General features: G+C 47.2%; 1 protein-coding gene across 2 annotated transcripts in view; it reads left to right on the top strand.

The window, feature by feature from the left end:
- Window positions 1-26300, top strand: part of NME9 (NME/NM23 family member 9) — an 89929-nt gene that overhangs the window by 36863 nt on the left and 26766 nt on the right. For both annotated transcript variants that reach the window (XM_063921818.1, XM_063921819.1), the window contains exons 5-9: window positions 18108-18224; window positions 18619-18694; window positions 19303-19385; window positions 19814-19906; window positions 20833-20984. In XM_063921818.1, coding sequence (XP_063777888.1) covers window positions 18108-18224; window positions 18619-18694; window positions 19303-19385; window positions 19814-19906; window positions 20833-20984 — 521 coding nt within the window. The remainder of the gene's footprint in view (window positions 1-18107; window positions 18225-18618; window positions 18695-19302; window positions 19386-19813; window positions 19907-20832; window positions 20985-26300) is intronic.

Raw genomic sequence — 26300 nt, 5'->3', positions numbered from 1 at the left:
TCTGTTCGGGTTTTCTCTTTCCCGGCTGGTATACTTTGTAATTAACCTCATTCACTTTTTCCCTAATCTCAAATGGACCCTGCCATTTAGCTAGGAATTTGCTTTCCACAGTGGGTACCAAAACAAGAACTCTATCTCCAGGAGCAAATTCCCGTATCTTGGCACTCCGGTTATAGACCCTCTGTTGAGCACTTTGGGCCTGTTCCATGTGCTCCCTGACAACAGGTACCACGGCTGCAATCCTATCCTGCATTTGTGTTACATGCTCAATAACGCTTCTATAAGGAGTGGGCTGTCCTTCCCACGTCTCTTTGGCAATATCCAACAGCCCTCTGGGGTGTCTACCATACAACAAATCAAATGGAGAAAACCCCGTAGAGGACTGAGGAACTTCTCTGATGGCCATTAACAAGTAGGGCAACAAACAATCCCAGTTTTTCCCATCTCTCTCAACAACCTTTTTTAACATACTTTTTAATGTTTTATTAAACCTTTCCACCAACCCGTCAGTTTGGGGATGGTAGATGGACGTCCTGAGGTGAGTGACCTTAAATAACTTGCACAATTCTTTCATGATCCTTGACATAAATGGAGTACCTTGGTCAGTCAAAATTTCTTTTGGTATTCCCACTCTACTAAATACCTGCACCAGCTCCTTAGCTATCGCCTTGGTTGTGATAGTGCGTAAAGGGACAGCCTCAGGATATCGAGTGGCATAGTCCATAATTACTAGGATATACTGATGGCCCCGAGCAGACTTTAACAAGGGCCCCACGAGATCCATGGCTATTCTGTCAAACGGGACCTCTATAATAGGCATGGGAACTAGTGGGCTCCTGAAATGGGGTCTAGGGGCATGATACTGGCATTCAGGACAGGAAGAACAATATTCAGACACTTCTTTATAAACCCCTGGCCAAAAGAACCTTTGTAAAACTCTTTCAGTGGTTTTTTCTGCCCCTAAATGTCCTGCGGTAACGTGACTATGAGCTAAATCTAGTACCGTTCTCCGATAAGGCTGGGGAACTACCAGCTGTTCTACCACATCCTCACCCCTTTTGACAATGTGGTACAAGAGCTCATTACAGATGGCCATGTGGGGATACGTAACCCTGTCACCTGGTACCACAGGTTCCCCATTAACAATCTTAACATTCTCTCTAGCCTTTATTAAGGTAGGATCCTTTAACTGTTCAGACGCAAACAGATCCTTCTTTACCTCCAGGTCAGGCACGCTTTCAGTTCTAACTACTATGTCTCTGTTCCCGGCAAGAGGGTCCTCACTGGACTCCCCATCTGTCACTTCCCCAGCCAAACTAGCAAAAGGCAAAGGGCCAGAAAGTTCCGAAGACCCACGTACATCCATAAAATCACCGGTATTATCAACTGGCTTTTTACTTCTCACATCTGTTGATAACCGTGATTCCCACAGTTTCCAAAAATGAGGAAAATCCCTCCCTATTATGGCCTCATGCACCAAGGTAGGGACCAGTCCCACTTTAACCATTGCTGACCCACAACAAGTTTCTATATTCACCTCAGCAGTGGCATAATGTTGGGTATCCCCATGTATGCAAGTTACCCCAATAGGTATTTGCTGGACCTTTAAGGGGTTCACTAACCCAGCTTTCACGAGGGTAACTAAACTTCCTGAATCTAGCAAGGCCTCTACCCGGTTACCCTCTAAGAACACATCACACATTTGTTTTTCCAGCTCAGGTGAAGGTACCACAGTACAGGCTAACCTAGCAAAGAAAGACATTCTGCGACATTCAAAGGCAGCATCACATTGCATGGGTTCTTGCATGACTGGGCAATTGGCAACAACATGACCTGGCATACCACATCTAAAACATTTAACCACACGATTATCAACCCGTTTGGGCAACATAGACCGTTCTAGCCCCATTGGCCTGTCTCCAGGGCCAGTGTTTACAGTCTCTCCAGCCTTGCGTTCTCTTAACCGCCCAGCAACGTTTTCCCACGGAACAGTCTTACCAGTCTTTACTGAAGGGCGCTGTCGAGGATCTATGGGTTGCTGGGTGGTCATCAGTAGTTCCTCTGCTGCCAAATACCGCTCTACCATGTCTACTAATTGGTCAGCAGTACCCGGGTTTCCATGGCTCACCCACTTGCGCAGGACCATGGGCAAAGATCTCAAGTAGCGGTCCATGACGACTCTTTCAACCATCTGGGGACCAGTTAATGTCTCTGGCTGTAGCCATTTTTTTGTTAGCTGAATAAGGTCGTGCATCTGAGAGCGCGGAGGCTTCTCCATGGCGTACACCCAACGGTGCACCCGTTGTGCTCGTACTGACAGCGTGACTCCCAGGCGGGTCAGGATCTCAGTCTTTAGTTTATCATAGTCCCGAGCCTCAGCAGGGCTTAAATCAAAGTACGCTTTTTGGGGCTCACCTGACAGAAAAGGTGCCAGCAGACTGGCCCACTGTGCTTTTGGCCAGTTCTCACGCTCTGCAGTCCTTTCAAACGTGGTCAAGTAGGCCTCCACATCGTCAGCCTCTGTCATTTTCTGCAAGAAGTGACTGGCCCGTATAGAACTAGAGCTGGTCGGAGCACTGACGGCCACATCTCCAATCCGGGCTGCAAGGCTCTGCACCACTTCTGTTAAGGCCTCTCTATCCTGACGCTGTTGCCGGTAAAGTTCGTCAATAGCCACCTGCTGCTGTCTCCTATTTTCCTCCATTGCCACCTGCTGCTGTCGGTTGGCCTCCTGCTGAGCCGCTGTAGCTTGCAGCAAGGCTTTAAGCAGATCCTCCATGTCGACAGATTTTTCAGGCGGCTTTGTAGCTGCTTTCACCCAAGACATATATCAAACCCTCGGGGGTGAGTCTCAGTAACTTCACACTGGGCTGTATCTGCATAAACCACCGTTTTCTGCAGGCCTCACAAAGCTGCTGCTTTCACTTATGCGCAGAACGGGGTTGCTCGCATTCTCCACCAAGTTGTAACACTGTAGGGGTGCAAGGCGCCTTTTCCTGGGGAATATGGTAGTACGCAGCAGCTGAGGAACAACACAAGTCCAGTTTCTGGTACAACTGACCCTGGCCAGTTTTATTGAAACAGGAAATAAAACAAACCCCAAAATAAAAATACCTTGCCTGTCCGGCACTAACTAAACATAAGATATTCCTAACTGTCACTAAACAAAACACAGAGTTATTCAGTACATACTGTATAGCTCACTTGCATCAGAAAGCGTGTCTCTCACACACAGATCCCTCAGCCTTCCCAGGCAGTCTGCCCATACTAATCAGGTTAGCAGCACTATAACACACTTACACAGCTGAAACCCTGATTAGCCCTCTGTGAGGCCAAAGACCCGAACTGGGCCCAATGTCTAGAACTCGCCTTATCTCTCTCTCAGAGCCTTTACCCAGCTTTTACAGCAAACTGAAAAGGTTCAGACAAAACAAAAAGCATTTTTCCTAGAAGTTAACATTTTCTAAAACATGTAAGACAAGAACCTGGGACAAATATACCTGCCCTCAAACACTATCCCAGTGTTCTTGTCACAGTATATATATATATATATATGTATATATATATATATATATATATGTGTGTATATATATATATATATATATATATATATATATAAAAGATGCTGTCTTATATATAAGACATGCCCAAAGAGACATTGGTCTACTGGGTTCTAGAGTCAACGCTATGTCGATTTTTGCTAGACGTGTCCTGTGGAACATGCAATGGACAGGTGATGCCGACTAAAAGAGGCATATGGAGGTTTTACCTTACAAGGCTGAGGAATTGTGTGCAGAAGGGCTCTCGGACCTGGTCTCCACAGCTATAGCTGGTAATTCTGATCTTTTGCCTTATATTCCCTCACAGCCTAAGAAAGCACGACATTATCAAATGCAGTCCTTTTGGTCGCAGAAAAACAAGAAAGTACGAGGAGCTTCCTTTCTTACCAGAGGTAAGGGCACAGGGCACAGCTAGTTCCCAGGAACAGAAGTCCTCCCCGGCCTCTACTAAATCCACCGCATGACGCTGGGGCTCCGCTAAGGGAGTCCGTCCCAGTGGGAGCACATCTTCGACTCTTCAGCCACATCTGAATTCACTCACAGGTGGATCCCTGGGCGATAAATCTCAGGGTTACGATCTGGAATTCGAAGAGGTGCCTCCTCGCCGGTTTTCCTTATCGGACCTACCAGCTTCTCCCCCAGAAAGGGAGATAATATTAAATACAATTCACACATTGTATCTCCAACAGGTGGTGCTCAGGGTTCCCCTCCTGCAACAAGGAAGGGGATATTACTCAACCTTGGCTGTAGTCCCGAAACCAGACGGTTCGGTCAGACCTATTTTAAAATTAAAATCTCTGAACCTATACTTGAAAAGGTTCAAATTAAAAATGGAATCGCTGGAGTCTCCTGGTGGCCAGCAGGGGAGGAAGACGTGCCCTGGAGCCTCTAGCACGGCGTCTGCTATTTTATAGCGCCCCCCTGTCGCTGGCTCACACTTTGTGCCAACAACTGCACCCTACCTCCCTGCCCTGCCGTGCCCGCTACTGGGGGCACTTTCCCGAGAACCGGGGACCGTTTGGGGAGCTCCGGAGCCCGGCGGCCTACATCGCCTCCACAGGCCGGGACCTAAAGTTTTGCAGCGACCCGCCGCGGACTTCCAGGGCGGCGGAGCGGAAGATCCGGCTCCGCTCGCGCCCGCGACGGACACACACACACGCTGTACCCCCCGGGAAGGCGGCCACTGACCTGTCAGGTCCCCCTCTGGCGATCCTGGGGCGCTGGGCGGCCAGGAGGAAGACTCCACTTCGGCTGCAATACATCTCCCCCTGCACCCGGCGGCCATCTTGGAGGAGGCGAGCAGGAGAGCTAGAGTTCCCTAGCATAGGCAGTCGGCTGTGGTCACTGGCAGGTCCGTGATCTCTGCTGGCTGTCCTCCCTAGCCTAGCTGGAACCTACTAAAAGGGACCTGGGACCTTAGTCCCTTTTCTTATCCAGCCTCCAGTATCTATATTTTATTTCTTGAAGGAATATCATTCAATCATATTACATCTAATGTTCTAATTCATCTGCCGAACTCCCTCTACTGGTGGAACTTTATATTGCGACTCAAATTATTATATATCTCAAGCTATCTACTGCTGCACTCACTGCTGTTATTATCTCACTATCCCGATGGATAAATTTGCGGCCAAGCAGGCACGGGGTACTCGTGGCAATCAGTCGGGAAGAGGCCGAGCCCGTGATAACTCCTCGGGCGATAGCCCTACTTCACCTCCATTGGGCTCGCATGCCAGTCCCCGTGGCCGATCCGAGCCTGCATCTGCAATGGATTCTGCAAAATCCTGCACGACAAACGAGATAACAGATATCCTATCCCAGTTATTGGACCAAAAACTGGCTCCTCTAAAGGACTCGCTTGACTCCGCTCTCACTCAATTGAACCAACATGCTCAGCGACTCACTGAGGTAGAACAGAGAATTTCCGACCTAGAGGATGATCTCACTGCGGCTAAGACGGCTCTTTCTGACCAAGAAAATTTTACGGCATCTATTCAGGATAAGCTAGAGGACCTTGAAAACCGAAATAGGAGAAATAATGTGCGCCTCATCGGCCTACCGGAGTCGGTGAAACCTCGTGACCTCATGACACTCGTTTCTCAGTGGATGCCCCGGGAGCTGGGCTGTGTTCCGAGTTCAGGATCCATTGTAGTGGAACGTGTACACCGTATAGGCCCGGAGAGGCAATCCACAAATGATAGACCCCGGCCCGTCATACTGAGAGTCCTTAACTACGCTGACAAGGTCATGCTCCTGGATGCCTACAGAAAATGTGCCGACTTGAAATACCAAGATGCTAAATTGCTGCTTTTTCAGGATTTTTCCTATATGGTGGCTTCCCAACGGAGAGAATTCTCGCCTGTCTGCAAGAGACTTTTCGAACTGGGCCACCGCTTTGCGCTTCTTTATCCGGCTAAATTGAGAGTCAATCATGCGGGAAAGGCCTACTTCTTTGAGAATCCGAAGACGGCCAAGAACTTTGTAGACTCACTATCCCCACACTCCTCTGCCGGGGTGGACGATGATGACTGATACCTCATGGCCTTGTTTCTCCTCATCTTCTTGAACAGTACACATTCAGGTTCTCAGTAATTACTAAGAGTGGGTCCTACCACTGGTTGATATATATTTTGCCTATAGTATATGTGGGTTTATTGTCATCTATACCGTATTGTATTTACCGAATCATTCCTTCTTTCTACAACCACGTATCTTACTGCCCTCAACTCTTCTCGAACTGCTCTCCTCCCTCTCTGACTCTCTCTCTCTTCCTCCCCCCCTCCGACTTAATCCCACCCCCCCTTTTCTCTTTACTTATTGGTTATTGTTATGTTTAATTGTTGTATGGTCTTTTGGCACGGTTTCCCGCTACGCGCATGTGTTCGGTTGGAACCCATTGGGCGTCTCGGTGGACCGTCCCATGGACCTGTACGCTTTGGTTCGTATAATATTTAAAATATTTTTGAGTAGGGACTTTGATTTAGAAGTTGTTCAAATTTTTTATATGTCATTGTCACTGCTGCTCCTTTTATCCTTAAGCTGCTTAGGTACAGGTATCAGGCTCACTAGCCCGCTCGCTGGGACGGGCTGGCTGGGTTTCTCCTTATTAGTTAAATGGGAATCTTGGCCTAGAGTAGGTATAGGCTAAATGTCTTTGAATGTTGCCACTTCCACTAGAGTACAGTCCCATATCAAATTTGTAACCTGGAATGTTGAGGGCCTCAACACCCCAGTCAAAAGGAGAAAGATCCTCTCCTATCTTAAACGTCTAAAACCTGACATAGCCCTCTTGCAAGAGACTCATTGGAAAAATACGGATCCTAATGTTGTGAGAGATTCTTGGATAGGGGAACTCAAATCGGCCTCTTACTCAGCTAAACGAAGAGGTGTACTGATTCTTTTTAGTAAACATCTCACGTACCAAATAAATGATAGTCTTAGTGACCCTGAAGGCCGCTATTTATTTATTAAAATCACTATTTTTGGTGTTCTTTACACCTTAGCCACTATATACGCGCCAAATGGTCCCAACTCACTCTTTTTCTCTAACATTTACAACAAGCTGCAAGAATGGGTGGAGGGGGAGATTATTTTAGGCGGGGACTTCAATACTGTCCAGTCTTCGGGTTTGGATAGATCCACCTCTGCTAGATTGCATATTTCTACACCGCCCCAGTCCCTGTCCCTATTGACTGATTCGCTGCGACTGCGACCCCTGACTCCCGGGAGTACACATTTTACTCCCATCCACATCACTCCTCCTCTCGCCTTGACTATTGGTTAATAGCTGACACCCTATTACAGCGCGTGGCTGATACTAAAATAGAACCCATATCATTGTCTGACCATGCCCCAGTGTGGTTTACCCTTAACCTACAGTCCCCGGTCTCTCAATCATACAATTGGAGATTTCCAGCTTATCTTACGAAATCCTCTGATTTTTGCACCCACCTGGAACAAACGTTCCAGAACTATGTAGCAGATAATAGTACACATATGGAGGATATCAATTTGTTTTGGTCGGCTTCGAAGCCAGTGATCCGAGGACATATTATGGAATATGTCTCTAGGAGACGCAAGCGGCTTGCGACCCAAATACAGGACCTTGCTTGTAACCTGACCAAAACTTATAACACACTTTTGTTGCAGGGCTCACCCGGCAACCGGCAGGCCTATCTTGATGCAAAACACATGTACGACTCACTATATACGGAGCGGGCGCGATTCTCGTATGATCTACAACGGAATAGATTTTTTCGAGGGGGAAATAAATCCGGGAGGTTATTGGCGAACCTGGTGCGGTCATACTCCGCTCCTTCTCGTATCCCCCAATTAATCACAGACTCGTCTATAACCATCTTTGACACCCCCTCAATATCTGAGGCCTTCTTACAATATTATAACACTCTCTATGAAGCCCCCCCGGATCACCCGACTCTTGGAACACAATTCCTTGAGAGGGCAAAACTACCTGTTTTAACGGAAGAGGAAAGACAATCCTTAACTGAACCGGTCACAGAACCGGAACTACTTTCCCTGATTAAATCATTACCCAATGGTAAGTCCCCCGGCCCGGATGGATTTGGGGCGGAGTATTATCGAATCCTGGCCCCCCCATCTGGCACCTCATTTATTATCCCTTTTCAATGCACTGTTGGAGGGAAAACCTCCCCCTATGGGATTTGGAGACGCCAGAATTGTGTTGTTTACGAAACCGGGAAAAGATCCCCGATATACTCAATCTTACAGACCGATCTCATTATTGAATCAGGACCTGAAGCTTTTTACAAAACTAATTGCAATGAGACTTCAACCAATCCTGAATAGGGTCCTACATCCTGCCCAAACAGGGTTTGTCAAAGGTAGAACCTCAGTTCATAATATCCACACACTGATTGCAGCAATGTATAGTGCACAACAAACTGCCTGCCCCGACGCCCTTATTGTTAGTTGTGACGCCGATAAGGCGTTTGATCGTGTCTCTTGGTCTCATTTGCTTCGTATTTTTCATGCCCAGCAATTTGGTGAGGAATTCATCCATCTGTTCAAAATGTTATATACATTACCTCAGGCACATCTGACTGTAAATGGCTTAAACTCGTCCGCCTTTACGTTAGGTAGAGGGACCCGTCAGGGATGCCCTCTTTCCCCCTTGCTATTCAATCTAGCCCTAGACCCATTGATACGTCATTTTATACAAGATCCTACTTGGCAAGGTATTGGGGTAGAAGACAACGAAGTCAAGGTATCTGCTTTTGCAGACGACCTGCTATTATATTTTGCTGACCCCAAACAGGCATTTCCATCGTTACTGACCACACTGCATGACTTTAATTTAATTTCTGGATTTCTTATTAATTTTGATAAGACAGAGGCGCTGGCGCTGGGAGGGGAGGCGGCACGGGATTGGGGCGATTCATTTCCTTTCAAATGGGCCCACAGTTACTTAAAATATTTGGGCCTTTGCATCCCGCCACTCCTCACTGACCTATATACGGTGAACTTTTCTTACCACATTACCCAAATGACGAATGATTTTTTGAAATGGCAACATCTCCCTATTTCTTATCTGGGTCGGTGTCATCTATATAAGATGATCTCCTTCCCTCGACTACTCTACCCAATCCAGATGCTTCCATTTATATTGTCCAAACGAGATGTCCATTCTATTAACAAAGCCCTTACTAAATTTATTTGGGCAAATAGTGTTCACTCTAGGATTTTTTTAGGGCAGGGTGCTGATCATTGAGGAGGGCACATTTTTATTTTGAAGGGCACATTTTTGATGTAACGCTTTGCGCACAAAGCATAGCGCAAATGTTTATAGTTTTTATACATACATACATACATACATACATGACACCAATGTAACACCCAACATCTGTACTGAGCAACATACTGTATATGTCCAGTCTTCTTGAAAGATTGGCTTTAGCATATACATAAGTAGATAATTATAAATGTCTCCTCCAGTGCTGAAGTGGTTATAATCCCTATGTGTTATAAAACAGAAAAGTTAACTTGATGGTTAAAATATATAGGTAAAAAAAAGTCTGTTCTACTGGGGAAATACTGTAAGCAGTACCTGCTTACTGCTTACCCTGTCCTTTCCCTCTTTATCAGAGTGCAGTGTTTTGCAGGCAGCCACATCAGTGATGTCATTTACAGTCCCTCATCTGCCATCCAGTTTGCGAAGGATAGAAATTGTGCTCCAATTTCAGAGATGGGCAAGGAACAGACAATGACATTGTAATATACACTCTGACTGTTGCATTCTGTATACAAGGGGGTGATTTATGGTCCTGCAGGGTGCACTGAAAAAGGGCAGGGTGCTTTTTCACATTTCAAAAATGGGCAGGGTGCAGCACCCTGCTGAAACAGCCTAGAAGGAACACTGGGCAAATAAACGTCCCCGCATCTCACTTATTAAACTAAAACAACCCCTCTCACTTGGTGGTATTAATCTCCCCTGTCCTGAAGACTATTCCCTAGCCGCCAACTATAGATATGCTCTGGATTGGATAGGGGATTGTGACAATTTCGTTAATGGAGCTTTGGAGCAGGCTCTCTCACCTCAACACACTTTAGTACACTTGTTGCATTTTGCTGTTATTCCCCCTCAACATGACAGACTTCATAATCCATTAATATATACACCATGTATAGCTTGGCGTAAACTCAGGAAACGCCTAGGCCTATCCCTTACGGATTCTTTATTTCAGCCTTTGTGTTGTAATCCGCGTTTTCAGGGTGGAGAAGAAAATAGGATTGTTCACGGTTGGCATCTCCAGGGCCTCTCTCTTCTATATCAATTTCTGAATACAGAATGCTCCGCAATATTGACTATAGCACAACTAAAAGAAAAATTCCCCACTCTTCATTTTCCCCTGTTTGCCTATTTCCAAATCCGTAGTTTCGCCACTAGCATAATATCACGACTACACCCCCCTGATCGCACCTTTCCCCTGGATGGTCTGGTACGACAGTCCCCAGGAGCACCGTATAATACTTCTTTAATATATTCTCACACTAGGCGGAGGTTGGATCTATCTAAGCTCACAACAGGGATGGCCAAATGGATAGACAACTTCCCAGACACCGATCTTCTGACGGTGATTCGGTGGTGTGGTTTACTAAATAAACAACTAGTCTCATCTTCCTATGCAGAGATGCACTTTAAGATATTACATAGAGCCTACTACACCCCTAGACTTAGGTTCCTCACTGGAGTATCTGACAACTCTTTATGTTTTAAATGTAACTCCCCCGATGCCGATATTATTCACTGTCTCTGGGCATGCCCGGTAGTACAGTCATTTTGGATGGCAGTCCAAACTTATATTAATATGGAACTTCGCATCTCCTTTAATATCACTATGGCCTGGGCTTTCTGGAACTCCGTGCAGACTCAGGATCCCCCACATTCCAAAGGGATGATATTACTGTTGACTCGTGTGGCCGCTGCAGCAAAGAAAACTATTCTATCCCAATGGATACATCCGGAGCCGATTCCCCTTTCCCTCATGTTACCACGTTTAACGTATCTCTACCAAATGGACTGGGTTGATTGTTCCCTGGATGCGGAGTCCCGCGCCCCAAAATTTTTTGCCATTTGGTTAACCTACTTACATACGTTGCCAACTGCTACCAGGGAATATGTGCGCAGAGTAGTTAGGTTAACAACGTGGTATAATACGGAATCTCTCATTCAAGGCTCACTACCCTTTTAAAACCTGTCAACTGTTATTGCATTCCCCCGTTTGATATGTATATGGTTGACTGTCCTCTTAACCTTGCCTATACTAACTAAAGTTTTGATTCAGCTTTTTGATTGATAATCTCTGTATACCGCAGTGATTGATACATTCTAGCAAACATTGTGACATATGACCTGTATTTTGTTACATGTTCCCTTCTCAATAAATATATATTTAAAAAAAAAAAAAATCCAGACAGGGGTGAGGTAAGCATGCTATACCCAGTCCCTTAACCCCTAACCATCCCTTCCTACAGCCTAACCCTAAATTCCCCTGTTAGTGCTTCCCTCCCCCAGTGGTGCCTAACCCTAACCCACCTGCTATACATATGGTCAGCATGCCGGCTGTCATGATTCTGGCACTTGTCTCTTGACCCTGTTGGGATTCCGACGTTGGCATTCTGATGGGTGTCAGGATCCCAACAGCTGGTATCATAACCACATCCCCTAACAACACCTGTTCAATTCCAGTCTGGTTACCTCTCTAGTTCCAGTCCAAGTATCTACCCAATTCCAATCCGGGTATCTATCCTGTTCCAATGCTGGTATCTATCTAGTTCCAGTCCGGGTATCTATCCAGTTTCCGTCCAGTCATCTATCGTGTTCCCGTCTGGTCATCTATCCAGTTCCAGTCCAGTCATCTATCCAGTTCCAGTCCGATCACCTCTCTGGTTTCAGTCCGGTCTTCAATCCAGTTCCAGTCTGGTCATCAATCCAGTTCCAGTCCGGTTTCCAATCCAGTTCAAGTCACTGTCTGATCATCAATGCAGTTCGGCTTCAGTCTGATCATCAATGCAGTTCGGTTCCAGTCTGATCATCAATACAGTTTTAGCATGGTTCTCATTCAATCCAGCCTAATCATCTAGCCACTCATCCTATCTCAAACACTACTCAGATGATAAAGACAGATTCAGTTCCAGTTTAATAAAGTTATTCATCTTCATTTCCTGTCCACGCCTTCGGGCCATCCACTGCTAGAACAACAATGATTCTCCTCAAGTTCCTGCTGCCTCTGCTAGACTCCTAATTCCATGAGTAGGAGCTGGCTCAAGCCTCCCCACTTCCTCCACAAGCCAACAGTACCAGTTCCACCCATACATGCCTACCAAAGCCAAACCGAAACTCTCCGGCATGACAGAACTTTAATGAGAGAGGACCTGAAAGATAACTTCACAATTGTGAGCACTTCTGAATTGTCTTTAAGCACCAAGTGTGCTGAATAAAATTTTGAGGAAGGGAGGGAAAACGCATTCACTGTCCATGCTTGCATCTAATATTGGAGGTTTGTTACTCAGCCTATCAACTGTTGCTATATGACAAGCCTCATGATGAACAAACATAGTTGAATAGCACTACTGTTGAATGAGATCGTTCTAATAAAAGATGGCAAACGTTCACACCAACGCTACTGCTAATTGTTCTCTTAGATGTTCTCTCAGACTCTGACCTCACGGACATTGTTGACTATTTTTTTATATATATTGAAAAATGACCACTGCTGAAAAGATAGCAATATAATAAACTTACCCACTTCCTCTGAAAAAAAAAAAAAATGGAATCGCTCAGAGCGATCATCGCCAGCCTGGAAGGGGGAGATTTTATGGTGTATCTAGACATAAAGGCTGCATACCTTCATGTTCCCATTTATCCACCCCATCAGGCGTACCTGAGAATTGCGGTACAGTATTGTCATTACCAATTTCAGGGTAATTGGCGGAAATGATGGTGCTCCTACGCAAGTAAGGAGTCACAATTATCCCATACTTGGACGATCTCCTAATAAGGGCGAGATCAAAAGAGCAGTTGTTGAACAGCGTGTCACTTTCGCTGAAGGTGTCACAGCAACACGGCTGGATTCTCAATATCCTGAAGTCACAGTTTGTTCCTATAACTCGTCTGCCCTTCTTGGGTATGATTCTGGATACGGACCAGAAATGGGTTTACCTTCAGATAGAGAAGGCCCAGGTACTCATGACTCTGGTCAGGAACCTGTTGAAACCAAGACAGGTGTCAGTGCATCACTGCACTCGAGTCCTGGGAAAGATGGTGGCATCATACGAAGCCATTCCCTTCGGCAGGTTCCATGCAAGGACTTTCCAATGGGACCTACTGGACAAGTGGTCCGGGTCACATCTACAGATTCATCAGTTGATCACCCTATCCCCCAGGGCCAGGGTATATCTCCTGTGGTGGCTGCAGAGTGCTGACCTTCGAGAGGGCCGCAGGTTCGGCATTCAGGACTGGATCCTGGTGACCACGGACGCGAGCCTCCGAGGTTGGGGAGCAGTCACACAGGGAAGAAATTGCCAAGCTCTTTGGTCAAGTCAAGAGACTTGTCTTCACATCAACATCTTGGAACTAAGGGCCATATACAACGCCCTACGTCAAGCGGAGACCTTACTTCGCGACCAACCGGTTCTGATCCAATCAGACAACGTCACCGCAGTAGCTCATGTAAACCGCCAAGGCGGCACAAGGAGCAGAGTGGCGATGGCGGAAGCCACCAGAATTCTTCGCTGGGCGGAGAATCATGTAAGCGCACTGTCAGCAGTCTTCATTCCGGGAGTGGACAACTGGGAAGCAGACTTCCTCAGCAGATACGACCTACATCCTGGAGAGTGGGGACTTCATCAGGAAGTTTTCGCACAGATTGCAAGTCGGTGGGGATTTCCACAGATAGAGATGATGGCATCCCGCCTCAACAAAAAGCTACAGAGGTATTGCGCCAGGTCAAGAGACCCTCAGGCAGTAGCGGTAGGTGCCCTAGTGACACCGTGGGTGTTCCAGTCAGTCTATGTATTTCTTCCTCTCATACCCAAGGTGTTGAGAATAATAAGGAAAAGAGGAGTAAAAACAATCCTCATTGTTCCAGATTGGCCACGAAGGACCTGGTATCCGGATCTGCAGGAAATGCTCACAGAAAATCCGTGGCCTCTTCCTCTAAGACAGGACCTGTTGCAACAGGGGCCATGTCTGTTCCAAGACTTACCGCGGCTGCGTTTGACGGCATGGCGGTTGAACGCAGGATCCTAGCGGAAAAAGGCATTCCGGATTAGGTCATTCCTACGCTGATAAAGGCTAGGAAGAACGTGACATCTAAACATTATCACCGTATATGGCGAAAATATGTTTCTTGGTGTGAGGCCAGGAGTGCTCCTACGGAAGAATTCCATCTGGGCCGTTTCCTTCACTTCCTACAAACTGGAGTGAATTTGTGCCTAAAATTAGGCTCCATTAAGGTTCAGATTTCGGCTCTATCCATTTTCTTTCAAAAAGAATTGGCTTCTCTCCCAGAAGTTCAGACTTTTGTGAAAGGAGTGCTGCATTTTCAGCCTCCTTTTTGTACCTCCGGTGGAGCCTTGGGACCTTAACGTGGTGTTAAGTTTCCTTAAGTCACACTGGTTTGAACCACTTAAAACGGTAGAGTTAAAATATCTCACTTGGAAAGTGGTCATGTTATTAGCCTTGGCTTCGGCTAGGCGAGTGTCGGAATTGGCGGCTTTGTCACATAAAAGCCCCTATCTGGTTTCCCATATGGATAGAGCGGAACTGCAGACCCGTCCTCAATTCCTGCAAAAAGTGGTTTCATCCTTTCATATGAACCAACCTATTGTGGTGCCTGTGGCTACGCGTGACTTGGAGGATTCCGAGTCCCTTGATGTGGTATGGGCTTTGAAAATTTACGTGGCCAGAGCGGCTAGAGTCGGAGAAACAGAAGCACTGTTTATCCTGTATGCGACCAACAAGATTGGTGCCCCTGCTTCAAAGCAGATTATTGCTCGCTGGATCTGTAACACGATTCAGCAAGCGCATTCTACGGCTGGATTGCCATTACCAAAATCGGTCAAGGCCCATTCCACTAGGAAAGTGGGCTCTTCTTGGGCGGCTGCCCGAGGGGTCTCGGCACTACAGCTGTGCCGAGCTGCTACTTGGTCGAGGTCAAACTCCTTTGCAAAGTTCTATAAGTTTGATATCCTGGCTGAGGAGGACCTTCTATTTGCTCAGTCGGTGCTGCAGAGTCATCCGCACTCTCCCGCCCGTTTGGGAGCTTTGGTATAATCCCCATGGTCCTTACGGAGTCCCCAGCATCCTCTAGGACATAAGAGAAAATAAGATTTTAAACCTACTGGTAAATCTTTTTCTCGTAGTAGAGGATGCTGGGCGCCCGTCCCAAGTGCAGACTACTTCTGCAATACTTGTATATAGTTATTGCTTAAATAAGGGTTATGTTTTAGTTGCATCGGTTTTGAACTGATGCTATGTTGTTTCATACTGTTAACTGGGTAGTTTATCACAAGTTATACGGTGTGATTGGTGTGGCTGGTATGAATCTTGCCCTTGGATTAACAAAAATCCTTTCCTCGTACTGTCCGTCTCCTCTGGGCACAGTTTCTCTAACTGAGGTCTGGAGGAGGGGCATAGAGGGAGGAGCCAGTGCACACCCAGATCTAAAGTTTTTCTTAAAGTGCCCATGTCTCCTGCGGAGCCCGTCTATCCCCATTGTCCTTACGGAGTCCCCAGCATCCTCTACGGACTATGAGAAAAAGATTTACCAGTAGGTTTAAAATCTTGGAGGTCATTCCGAGTTGTTCGCTCGCAAGGCGATTTTAGCAGAGTTGCTCACGCTAAGCCGCCGCCTACTGGGAGTGAATCTTAGCATCTTAAAATTGCGAACGATGTATTCGCAATATTGCGATTACACACCTCGTAGCAGTTTATGAGTAGCTTCAGACTTACTCGGCATCTGCGATCAGTTCAGTGCTTGTCGTTCCTGGTTTGACGTCACAAACACTCCCAGCGTTCGCCCAGACACTCCTCCGTTTCTCCGGCCACTCCTGCGTTTTTTCCGGAAACGGTAGCGTTTTTTCCCACACGCCCATAAAACGGCCTGTTTCCGCCCAGTAACACCCATTTCCTGTCAATCACATTACGATCGCCAGAACGATGAAAAAGCCGTGAGTAAAATTACTAAGTGCATAGCAAATTTACTTGGCGCAGTCGCAGTGCGGACATTGCGCATGCGCATTAAGCGGAAAATCGCTGCGATGCGAAGATTTTTACCGAGCGAACAACTCGGAATGAGGGCCCTTATTTTAATAGCCTGCGAGGTGCAGGCTATTTGGGAATTATGGCGTACTTTTAAAGCGGCAATCATTTACAAGGCAAAACTGACTTAGTAATGCCTGATAAATGACTGGCACTTTAAAAATACGGGCAGACTCAGCGGAATTCCCGAACAGCCTGCAGCTTCCACTGTGAATGGTTGAGCATCTGTGTATGCAAATATTTCAGTGACACGCCCAAGACACTCCCGCAGCACGCCCTCAGGATGTACCATCTCCGTGTGTCTGTTTAGCCACCTCCCAGTCACTAGCCAATTACTGCTCAGCACTTCTCCAAGACATTTCTGTTACCTTGTGTCTGAATAGCAACTGCGCCTCTGTGCATACGCACCATGTGTGTTTCACGCACGCGCAGTAGCAAAAGAAGTTCAACACTGTAAACATCGGCATTGCGTGCAGCTGTAAATCATGCACTAGGTCCAACGTAACAATGTATTTCATTACACGTACTAATTGTAAATATATGTAGTGATGGTCTTGCTTATGGCTGTCACCAGATGACCAGATCAGAGGATATACACTATTACACACACACTTGGAAGATCACATTGGAATGACGTGAATTAGAGTAGCAGGGTCTGCGTTTTGCAAGCCCACACCCTTACTGTACTTTAACATCCCCCCTCCCACCCGTATCCTGGCACCCTTCACACAAGGAGACACAAGCGCACACCTGTTTGACACACATGCGCAGTGAGGAAATGATCAAGTAGTTCCATGGCAAGAAAGGCACAAAGGCCCTCATTCAGATGTGGTTGGAGTTGCTGACATGGAAGCAGCAGCGATAGCACTAATATGGTAATGCAGCAGGGGGCGTCACTGATCCTAGCTGCGTCCTAAGACGGATCAACTGCGACATTATCAGCCGACTGCGTGACCCATTGGTCCATGCCCGGCTGCCGCAGGTCCAAAAGGAGGCCTGAAAATCTCCATACGTTGACGGAGATCCTGGCCTCATCCCTCACCAGCAACGGTGGCAACACACCTTTGTTTGGTACATGTCCGGTGCATGCACAAAGTACCGAACATCTGTACTTTGCTGCATGAGCCACAACCCCATCCACATCTGAATGAAGGCCTAATTGCTCTGGAATACAATTCTTCATGAGTCCCTTAAAGTTTCCTTATAGCTAAAGAAAATGATTTGTGCCAGGTGATGCTAATCATATGCAGACACCTTTCTGATCACCAGGAAGTGCCAAAACTATACCAAAGCGAATCCTTTGGCATTTCACACTATAATAAGCTGTCAGAGAGGACAACTGGAATGGACTCTGAGAAACAGCTCTAGCTGGTCTTCCATCTGAAAGGAATTTACAAGTCCATAGTTCTACCTTGATTACAATTCTTTGCAAATGAAGAACATTGCAAACATCTTAACAGGAGTGAGGGTGACATGAAATTCACCCACAGATTAGATAATGTGAAAGAGCCTAATAGTTACAGCCAGGAAACTACAGACTCCTGTAACACAGTAAATGTAAAAATGCATGACTCTAGGCTGAACGTGTATGGCTGTCATGGAAGAAGAACCAAAGAACTCCTTCTCTCCAAAAGTAAAACCAGCTACCACATTGCGCTACACTTTAGGTTTGCAAAGGTGAATCCGCTGCATTGCTCAGGGTTAGAGATCTGTCTGACTGACTGTCTCTGTTTGTACCTGGGCAGGCAGGAGAACTGGTTGCAGTGGTGAGAGGCGCCAATGCTCCCCTACTGCAGAAAACTATCGTTGACCAACTGGAAGCAGAGAAGAAGGTATTGACCCATGGCCTGGAACGCAATGTGGTAAGTGTTCATATTTTATAAGGAACAGAAGAACTGTTGTTTATGTGCGTATTGTATTATTGTATTGTATGTTGTCGCAGTAAGCTGCCTAGAAGAGAAGTCATGCATGGAACTGAAGTCCCTATTGTGTGTCTTACAGAGATGTAGTGCTAGTGCACCATGCAGGCAGGACCATGTCTATCTACGTCTGGTCCCACACCGAGTGTAGAACTCCGGCATTCACCCTCTCACTGCATGTTATAATATAGACAGTAGTGTTATAGTTTAACAACAAGGAGGCACACACCCGTTACATACTGTGAATGTAGATTTTCTATGAAACAATTAGTGAATTAGTAAATTTATGGCAACGCATGAATAATATACTGTACTTTTAATGGAATTGCTGTCTTAGATAAAAGATGAAGCTCTCCTGGAGGAAGAGGAGGAGACGTCCCCTCTCCCAGCTCTGGCTACAGATGACGAATTAGGTGAGTGACTTATACCATCACCTACTGTACATATATAGGTCTGTGTAATGTGCATTAATATCTTCTCTGTACATTGTCTATGGATGGAGACTGAGATAAGTATCTTGTTCTAGTGTCTGTGTGTGCTGTCTATAAGTTGCTGTATTTTGTTTTAGAACCACTTCATAAAACCGCTATTTAACCTAAAAGCATTCCCAAAAGCAGCGTAGCCCACATGTACTATGGTAAACCGGGATGCGGTCAAGATCCCGCCGGACGGGATCCCGGCGGTCGGAATACCGACACCGGGATCCCGACCGGCACAATCCTGACATATTCTCCCTCTGTGGGTGTCCACGACACCCATAGTAGGAGAATAAATTAGTGTGCCGAGTGTAGTGAGGCACCATGCCCGCCGCGTGGCAAGCGCAGCGAGCCCGCAAGGGGCTGCGTTGCGCTCACCCCCCCTGTCAGGATTGTGCCGGTCGGGATCTCGGTGTCGGTATTCCGACCGCCGGGATCCCGTTCAGCGGGATCTCGTACTGATCCCGGTAAACCAGAGATGCCCAGTTGGTATAATATTATTGTATTGTCTCTTACTAATGTTATTGTGTTACTGTCCCTTCTAGTTCCATCTGGAAAATCTTATACGGTAGCCATCATTAAACCTGACGTTGTCGCTCATGGGAAGGCAGATGAAATAATTATGAAGGTGAGGACTACAAATACTGTATATATGTATTGCTGGTAATCCTCTAGCAGTGGTTCCCAAATCGTGGCACCGTAAGGTGCCCCAGGCCACTTGCAAATTATTTATGGTCAATGTGACAGGCAAAACCAGTGCTGGTGGCTGCCAATCACAAAATTGTATGGACAAACAGAAGCACAACTGTACACCACCAAATAACTGACCCTAAGGATGACAGGTAGGCACAATTTATTTCATTTAATTATTTTTGCTGAATTTCTCAATAAGAAACTTTGGGCCTAGGGGAGCCGTTAGAACAGTGCTGACACTATAGGGCGCCTTTATTCAAGAAAGTTTGGGAACCACTGCTCTATAGCATGTTAAAGGTGTATGTTGAATGTACTCATGTGGTGAGTAGAACAGAGATGACGAGGATCTTGGGCTCATTTCAGATACAGGAGGCTGGATTTGAAATATTGGCCAATGAAGAGAAGACAATGACCGAGTCTGAAGCCAGAGACTTGTATCAGCACAGAGCGGGAGAGGTGAGTACTCCGTACAACACGACGCACAGATCTTACACTGTATTATTCCCGCATTAGTATAAGGAGTAAGTAGCCTGCTGCAGCTGTACGGATAACAGCCGTGGGTGTGTGAGACCCAGTAAAATGAGTGACACATGGGGTTCTGTTAGCCAGTAGGGACAGTGCTTTAGAACTTGGAGGATATTTGATTTGTCGATTGGAATTAAACATTCACATTGTTTTATACCAAACATGTTATTTTCTCCATTAAGGGGTATATTGACTATGCTGCAGTTTTCCAATGCCACCAATCATTGACGTGATTGATCGTTATCTTACAACGGCAATAGGAATTAATGCTAACCTGCATGGCTATTCTTCTATTTCCTCAGTCCCCGGGCCCCACAATTTCTGATGGCAGCCCTGCTAACCTGCTGCATTCTTTGACGGTTGCCTGCCTGCGACTTTATGCAAATACTGCTGCAATGTACTTCCCTGGTGCATGTCCATGCATAGGACCGAGACAGCTCCAGAGTGAACTATTGAGCGTCTGTACGCTAACACTTTAGTGACACGCCAATTACCTCCCATGGACACGCCCAATAAGACAGACCGTCTCCATACCTGTGTTTAGCCACCCTCCAATCACTGCCAATGAACGACCAGCACCTTTCCCAGACATCTCTGATACCGTGCGTCTCAGTCACAAAAGCGCCTCATGTACTCAGTGTAACACATTTGCTGTAGGAGATTTTTGCGATTTTCACGCACACACAGTAGTAGCATAATATCGCTCATCTACGCGAACATCAGCAGTGTCTGCGGCTCTCAATCAGGCCCATTGACTCCTAAAGTAAATGTATTTTGGTTTAGACTGTAACATTGGCTTAGGACTGTATAACAGAAGACACACCAGTGTAACATAGGTGATATATCTGTCTGACCAGGAAAAGTTTGAGGAGCTGATACAGTTCATGTCCAGCGGCCCGTGCCACGTCCTAATCATTTCTAACACCGGAGATGAGGATGTGATCCCTGCATGGCGGGAGTTCATCGGCCCAACGGATGTGGAAATTGCCAAGAAGGAAAAGCCTGACAGGTAAGTGGATAGAAGCCAGAGGCTGGTAGACCTACAGCCCGACAGCTGTGGAAGCAACCATATTTATGAATGAACCAAGATTTCAACAGTGCAGCCTTTCAGTTCGCTATGGGGTAGTAACACCACAGAGGCACTTATATAGCCCCCAGATTACTGTCTTAGCTGTGTATGGATGACATGCCCACCTTATCCTAGGATAAGAATATCAGATTAGAGTTCCTGCGAGGCACAGAAGCAACCTGGTTTCAGCTTTACAAATACGGGCAAACTAAACAGAATTGTACCCATGCCCGTATCTCACAGGCTATTGCATAAGGCCCATAGGGGTCTATGTACTAAGGGGGTAAATCAGAGTTGATCGCAGCAGCAAATTTGTTAGCAGTTGGGCAAAACCATGTGCAGTGCAGGTGTGGCAGATATAACATGTGCAGAGAGAGTTAGATTTGGGTTGGGTGTGTTCAAACTGAAATCTAAATTGCAGTGTAAAAATAAAGCAGCCAGTATTTACCCTGCACAGAAACAAAATAACCCACCCAAATCTAACTCTATCTGCAAATGTTATATCTGCCCCACCTGCAGTGCACATGGTTTTGCCCAACTGGTAACATGTGCTGCTATGATCAACTCTGAATTACCCATTAAGTCTTGGAGAGAGATAACGTAACAACCAATCATCTCCTAACTCTCATTTCTCTGACGTCCTAGTGGATGCTGGGGACTCCGTAAGGACCATGGGGAATAGACGGCTCCGCAGGAGACTGGGCACAATTAAAGAAAGATTCAGGACTATCTGGTGTGCACTGGCTCCTCCCCCTATGACCCTCCTCCAGACCTCAGTTAGATTTCTGTGCCCGGCCGAGCTAGATGCACACTAGGGGCTCTCCTGAGCTCCTAGAGAGAAAGTATTTGTTAGGTTTTTTATTTTACAGTGAGATCTGCTGGCAACAGGCTCACTGCAACGAGGGACTAAGGGGAGAAGAAGCGAACCTACCTAACTGGTGGTAGCTTGGGCTTCTTAGGCTACTGGACACCATTAGCTCCAGAGGGATCGCACACAGGACCCGACCTCGTCGTCCGGTCCCGGAGCCGCGCCGCCGTCCCCCTTACAGAGCCAGAAGCAAGAAGGTCCGGAAAATCGACGGCTGAAGACTTCTGTCTTCTCCAAGGTAGCGCACAGCACTGCAGCTGTGCGCCATTGCTCCTCATGCACACCACACACTCCGGTCACTGATAGGTGCAGGGCACTGGGGGGGGGGGGCGCCCTGAGCAGCAATATTAACACCTTGGCTGGCAAAACTGACACCATATATAGCCCCAGGGGCTATATAGGTGTAAATTACCCCTGCCAGAGTTACACAAACAGCGGGAGAAAGCCCGCCGAAAAAGGGGCGGAGCCATCACCCTCAGCACACTGGCGCCATTTTCCCTCACAGCTCCGCTGGAAGGATCACTCCCTGGCTCTCCCCTGCAGTTCTGCACTACAGAAAGGGTAAAAAGAGAGGGGGGGCAATAAATTTAGGCGCAGTATATTTATTATAAGCAGCTATAAGGGAAAACACTCTGTATAGTGATATCCCTGTAGTATATAGCGCTCTGGAGTGTGCTGGCATACTCTCCCTCTGTCTCCCCAAAGGGCTTTGTGGGGTCCTGTCCTCTGTCAGAGCATTCCCTGTGTGTGTGCTGTGTGTCGGTACTGCTGTGTCGACATGTATGATGAGGATAATGATGTGGAGGCGGAGCAAATGCCTGTGAATGTGATGTCACCCCCTGCGGGGTCGACACCTGTGTGGATGGACTTATGGAAGGAATTACGTGACAGTGTCAACTCCTTACATAAAAGGTTTGACGACATAGGACAGCCGGCTACTCAGCTTGTGCCTGTCCAAGCGTCTCAAATGTCATCAGGGGCTTTAAAACGCCCGCTACCTCAGATGACAGACACAGATGTTGACACGGATACCGACTCCAGTGTCGACGACGATGAGACTAGTGTACCTTCCAATAGGTCCACCCGTTACATGATTGAGGCAATGAAAAATGTATTACACATTTCTGATAGTACCCCAGGTACCACAAAAAAGGGTATTATGTTTGGTGAGAAAAAACTACCAGTAGTTTTTCCTGCATCTGAGGAATTAAATGAGGTGTGTGAGGAAGCGTGGACTTCCCCCGATAAGAAATTGATAATTTCTAAACGGTTATTGGCAGCGTACCCTTTCCCGCCAGAGGATAGGTCACGTTGGGAAACACCCCCTAGGGTAGATAAAGCGCTGACACGTTTATCAAAAAAGGTGGCACTACCGTCTCCGGATACGGCCGCCCTAAAGGAACCTGCTGATAGAAAGCAGGAGGCTACCCTTAAAGCTATATACACACACACGGGCATTATATTGCGACCAGCTATTGCATCTGCATGGATGTGCAGTGCTGCAGCTGCGTGGTCAGATTCCCTGTCGGATAATATTGATACTATGGATAGGGACAATATTTTGCTGACAATAGAGCATATAAAAGACGCTGTCTTATACATGCGTGATGCACAGAGGGATATTTGCCGGCTGGCATCAAAAATAAGCGCTATGTCCATTGCCGCCAGGCGGGGGTTATGGGTTATGGACTCGGCAATGGTCAGGCGATGCCGATTCAAAACGGCACATGGAAGTTTTGCCCTATAAGGGGGTGGAACTGTTTGGGGATGGTCTTTCAGACCTCGTTTCCACAGCTACTGCTGGGAAATTGACTTTTTTGTCACAGGCTACCCCACAGCAAAAGAAAGCACCGTATTATCAGGTACAGTCCTTTCGGCCCCAGAAAAGCAAGAGGGCTAGAGGCTCATCCTTTCTGCCGAGAGGCAAAGGTAGAGGGAAAAAGCTGCAGCATTCAGCTAGTTCCCAAGAGCAGAAGTCCTCCCCTGCGTCCGGTAAGTCCACAGCATGACGCTGGGGCTGCACAGGCGGACCCGGGTACGGTGGGGGCCCGTCTCAGAAATTTCAACGCACAGTGGGCTCTCTCACAGGTGGATCCCTGGATCCTTCAAGTAGTATCTCAGGGGTACAGGCTGGAATTCGAGACGTCTTCCCCCCGCCGTTTCCTAAAATCTGCCTTACCGGCAACTCCCTCTGCCAGGGAGGCAGTGTTGGTGGCTATCCAAAAACTGTATTCACAGCAAGTGATTGTCAAGGTACCCCTCCTTCAACAAGGAAAGGGTTACTATTCCACAATGTTTGTGGTACCGAAACCGGACGGTTCGGTGAGACCCATCTTAAATTTAAAATCCTTGAACACATATATCAAAAGATTCAAGTTCAAGATGGAATCGCTCAGGGCGGTTATTGCGAGCCTGGACGAGGGGGATTACATGGTCTCCCTGGACATCAAGGATGCTTACCTGCAAGTCCCCATTTACCCTCCTCACCAGGAGTACCTCAGGTTTGTGGTACAGGACTGTCACTATCAGTTCCAGACGCTGCCGTTTGGGTTATCCACGGCACCGAGGGTCTTTACCAAGGTAATGGCCGAAATGATGATACTCCTTCGCAAGAAGGGGGTTTTAATTATCCCGTACTTGGACGATCTCCTGATAAAGGCGAGGTCCAAGGAACAGTTGGTAGTGGGGGTAGCACTTTCTCGGGAAGTGCTGCAGCAGCACGGCTGGATTCTCAATATTCCAAAGTCACAGCTGGTCCCGACGACACGTCTTCTGTTCCTGGGAATGATTCTGGACACAGACCAGAAAAAAGTGTTTCTTCCAGTGGAAAAAGCCGAGGAGTTGTCATCTCTAGTCAGAAACCTCCTAAAACTAGGACAGGTGTCGGTACATCAATGCACACGAGTCCTGGGAAAAATGGTAGCTTCGTACGAAGCAATTCCATTCGGAAGGTTCCACGCAAGGATTTTCCAGTGGGACCTGTTGGACAAATGGTCCGGGTCGCATCTCCAGATGCAGCAGCGGATAACCCTGTCGGCAAGGACCAGGGTGTTACTGCTGTGGTGGCTGCAGAGGGCTCATCTCCTAGAGGGCCGCAGATTCGGAATACAGGACTGGGTCCTGGTGACCACGGATGCCAGCCTTCGGGGCTGGGGTGCAGTCACACAGGGAAGAAATTTCCAAGGGCTGTGGTCAAATCAGGAGATTTCACTACACATAAATATCCTGGAGCTAAGAGCCATTTACAATGCCCTAAGCCAAGCAAGACCCCTGCTTCAAAACAAACCGGTTCTGATCCAATCAGACAACATCACGGCGGTCGCCCATGTAAACAGACAGGGCGGCACAAGAAGCAGGAGGGCAATGGCAGAAGCCACAAGGAGTCTCCGATGGGCGGAAAATCATGTGCTAGCAATGTCAGCAGTGTTCATTCCGATGTGGACAACTGGGAAGCAGACTTCCTCAGCAGACACGACCTTCACCCGGGAGAGTGGGGACTTCATCCAGAAGTCTTCCAAGTGATTGTAAACCGTTGGGAAAGACCACAGGTGGATTTGATGGCGTCCCGCCTCAACAAAAAGCTGAAAAGATATTGCGCCAGGTCAAGGGACCCTCAGGCGATAGCTGTGGACGCTCTAGTGACACCGTGGGTGTACCAGTCAGTTTACGTGTTTCCCCCTCTGCCTCTTATTCCCAAGGTGCTGAGAATAATAAGAAGGGGAAGAGTGAGAACTATACTCGTGGTTCCGGATTGGCCAAGAAGAACTTGGTACCCGGAACTTCAAGAGATGCTCTCAGAGGACCCATGGCCTCTACTGCTAAGGCGGGACCTGCTGCAGCAGGGGCCCTGCCTGTTCCAAGACTTACCGCGGCTGCGTTTGACGGCATGGCGGTTGAACGCCGGATCCTGAAGGGAAAAGGTATTCCGGAGGAAGTCATTCCTACCCTGATCAAGGCCAGGAAGGATGTGACTGCAACCCACTATCACCGCATTTGGCGGAAATATGTGGCTTGGTGTGAGGCCAGGAAGGCCCCAACGGAGGAATTTCAACTGGGTCGATTCCTGCATTTCCTGCAAGCAGGGGTGACGATGGGCCTCAAATTGGGGTCCATTAAGGTCCAGATTTCGGCTCTGTCGATTTTCTTTCAAAAGGAACTGGCTTCCTTGCCTGAAGTTCAGACTTTTGTCAAGGGAGTTCTGCATATTCAGCCTCCTTACGTGCCTCCAGTGGCACCTTGGGATCTCAATGTGGTTTTGGAGTTCCTGAAATCACATTGGTTTGAGCCACTTAAATCCGTGGATTTGAAATATCTCACGTGGAAAGTGGTCATGCTGTTGGCCCTGGCTTCGGCCAGGCGTGTATCAGAATTGGCGGCTTTGTCTTGTA

The sequence above is a fragment of the Pseudophryne corroboree genome, chromosome 5 (genome assembly GCF_028390025.1).
Source record: "Pseudophryne corroboree isolate aPseCor3 chromosome 5, aPseCor3.hap2, whole genome shotgun sequence".
In the NCBI taxonomy this organism is placed as follows: domain Eukaryota; kingdom Metazoa; phylum Chordata; class Amphibia; order Anura; family Myobatrachidae; genus Pseudophryne; species Pseudophryne corroboree.
Note: the sequence above shows the minus strand (reverse complement) of the source record. Positions and strands in the feature narration are given on the sequence as shown.